A 2,711-nucleotide genomic window follows, 5' to 3' on the forward strand; every position below is an offset into this window, starting at 1 on the left:
GTTTATTTCATAGTAATCGGGGATTACGGCAAGTTTGCTCACTATTGCCCTATCTTTTGGTTTTTTTGTATGCAAGAGTTGTCGGAAATGCTTAAAAAACTGCTATGGAAAGAAGGATAGGCGATAATCCTAAGTGTCAACACCTCAATCCATCTGTGTTTTGCAGATGACTTGCTGGTATTTACGAATGGCACCAAAAGATCTATTGAGGGAGATGTTCAGATTTAAACTTTTGCAGAGTTTTTGGACTCAATATTAGACTTCAAAAACCAACACTATACAAAGTAGGGATACGAGAGAGTGAAAAGGATTTGATACTGAGAACTTTTCTGTTTGCAGCGGGAACTCTTCATATGCGCTACCTTGGTTGCCGATTCTCACTAAGAGAATGTTGAGAAATGATTATACACCACTTATTGAACGAATTCGTGAGAGAATAGGAAGTGGAAAGGCTCGACATTTGTTGTTTGTGGGGCGCCTACAACTCATTAGCTCAGTAATCCATAGTCGTACAAATTTTTGGATGTCTGCTTCTTGTTTGCTGAGTGCTTGTATCAAGGAGATAGACAGTATGTGCTCTGCTTTCTTGTGGTCAGTCCCTACTTTGAACACACACAAAAAAAAAGCTAAAATGTGATGGAATGATGTTTGTCTACCTAATGAAGAAGGAGGTTTTGGGCTTCGTTCTCTAAAAGAGGTCAATAAGGTGAGCTGCTTAAAACTCATATGGAGAATCCTCTCATCAAATTTTCTATGGGTCAAATGGCTTCGAGTTTACTTGCTACAAAAGAAGGGCTCATTCTGGTCTAAAGGAAAATACCACATTACGCTATGGATGTGGAGAAAGTTGCTCAAGTATCGGATTCTAGCTTATGGTCTTGTCAGGTATGAGATACAGAGTAGAAAAAAATGTTTCTTTTTTGGTATGATAATTGGTCGGATCTAGACATATTTAACAAGCATATATTATGACTAATTACACAGTAGTATAAGATCGTGATTATGTAAGTTACATAACTAATTTATTTTTAAGTTAAGTTATAATAACATATGTAACACTGTATATTTAAAATTAATAATCTAGGCAATACCAAAGCCAACTAATTCACAAGTGAACGTCGTCATTTATAGTTATATTATATCTCACAGATATAGAATTTAAAATGAACGAATAATTTTTCGTGTCTGTTTTGTTTTTTAAAAGAAATGAGTTATATGATAGCCATACAGTAACAGGACCCAAAACGTCCAGGACCATGATAGTGATACGCCTGATATAATAAAACTAGCAATGGTTTGAGATACTATAGAGAATATATATATATATATATATATATATATATATGTGTGTGTTTATGATTTGGTAAATTATTACAATTATTATTCAGACCAAAAGAGTTGTATTTACAAACTAGTAACCATAATAATAATTAAAAAAAAAAGAGCAGCTTTAGAGAAACAGAAAACATAATCAGAGTCCGTTCCAATGAAAGGTTTGTCATGTTTATAACGAAGTACATACATCGTATGACCAGAAGCTTGTAGCGATGTATTACATAATTAATTTAGATTTCTTTAAAGTTTGCTTAAATTGTGTTAATTTTTAGCGCCATACTATACAAATACCAAATAATTCGAAAACATCACTAACGATGATATAAAGTGATGCGAACAAATAAATGAGGTTGTGACACTAAAATAAGCTTGTGCAGATAAACCTTTTCTTTTATAATAAGAGCTAACTCGTTTAATAGCTTTTTCTTCTTTCTTAAAGATACAATATGAAAACCCAAAGAATTTGAGATCTCAAACACAAACGAACCTTTTATTGTAGTAAATGATACAAGTAATTAAAGGTTGCACACATGCAAGTAACCCCTGTTACCAAAGAGAATACGAAACCAACAAATTCGTAATAACGAAACTTTAGAGTCATTGAGAGACTCATCACTCTATATTAATCAGGCAGGACATTTGAAGCCAGATGGTGGCTTTTTACCACAATCAAGGAGAACCTCAAGAGCTATAGGAAGAATGAGGTTGATGTTGAGAAGTTTGGCTTTAATAGTAGTACATAAACAAACGGCTGCGTCTAGATCAACTAAACCTTCCAAAACAGGACAACACTTTTCTTTAGCGTTATTCCCGATTCCAATGTGAATCAAACCCCCAAGAACGTCAACGCACGCGCCTAGCTTTAGCGGGTTAATTGGACAAGTATTTGGCTTATGCATAGATGTTGGTGGTGTTGCAATGGGAGGAGTTGCACTAGGTGGCTTTGCGATAGGAGGTGTTGTACCTGGCGGTTTTGCAATAGGTGGAGTTGCGGTAGGAGGTTTTGCAATCGGCGGTGATGCGGTTGGCGGTTTTGCCATGGGTGGAGTTGCCGTAGGAGGCTTTGCTACGGGAGGTGATGCAACAGGCGATATTTCGGCGGGACACTGAAAGCCAGGTGGTGGTTTCTTTCCACAACCAAGGAGAACCTCAAGAGCTATGGGGAAAACGAGTTCGACGTTGAGAAGCTTAGCTTTAATAGTGGTACATAGACAAACAGCTGCGTCTAGGTCAACTAAACCTTCTATAATTGGACAACACTTTTCTTTGGCACTTTTTCCAATTCCAATGTGAACCAAACCTCCAAGAACGTCAACGCATGAGCCTAGCTTCAAAGTGTCAATTGGACAAGTCTTTGGTTTAGACATAGATGTGGG

General features: G+C 36.6%; 1 protein-coding gene across 1 annotated transcript; it reads right to left on the reverse strand.

Annotated features, from left to right (window-relative positions):
* Positions 1,798-2,705, reverse strand: LOC104746658 (36.4 kDa proline-rich protein-like). The gene has a single exon (XM_010468179.1). It carries the CDS (start codon positions 2,700-2,702, stop codon positions 1,962-1,964), a length of 741 nt encoding a protein of 246 aa, XP_010466481.1. The 5' UTR covers positions 2,703-2,705; the 3' UTR covers positions 1,798-1,961.

This window comes from Camelina sativa, chromosome 15 (genome assembly GCF_000633955.1).
Source record: "Camelina sativa cultivar DH55 chromosome 15, Cs, whole genome shotgun sequence".
Taxonomy (NCBI): Eukaryota; Viridiplantae; Streptophyta; class Magnoliopsida; order Brassicales; family Brassicaceae; genus Camelina; species Camelina sativa.

Excerpts from the sequence above, each read along its gene's own strand:
- LOC104746658 (XM_010468179.1), bottom strand. The coding sequence starts at position 2,702 with ATGTCTAAACCAAAGACTTGTCCAATTGACACTTTGAAGCTAGGCTCA.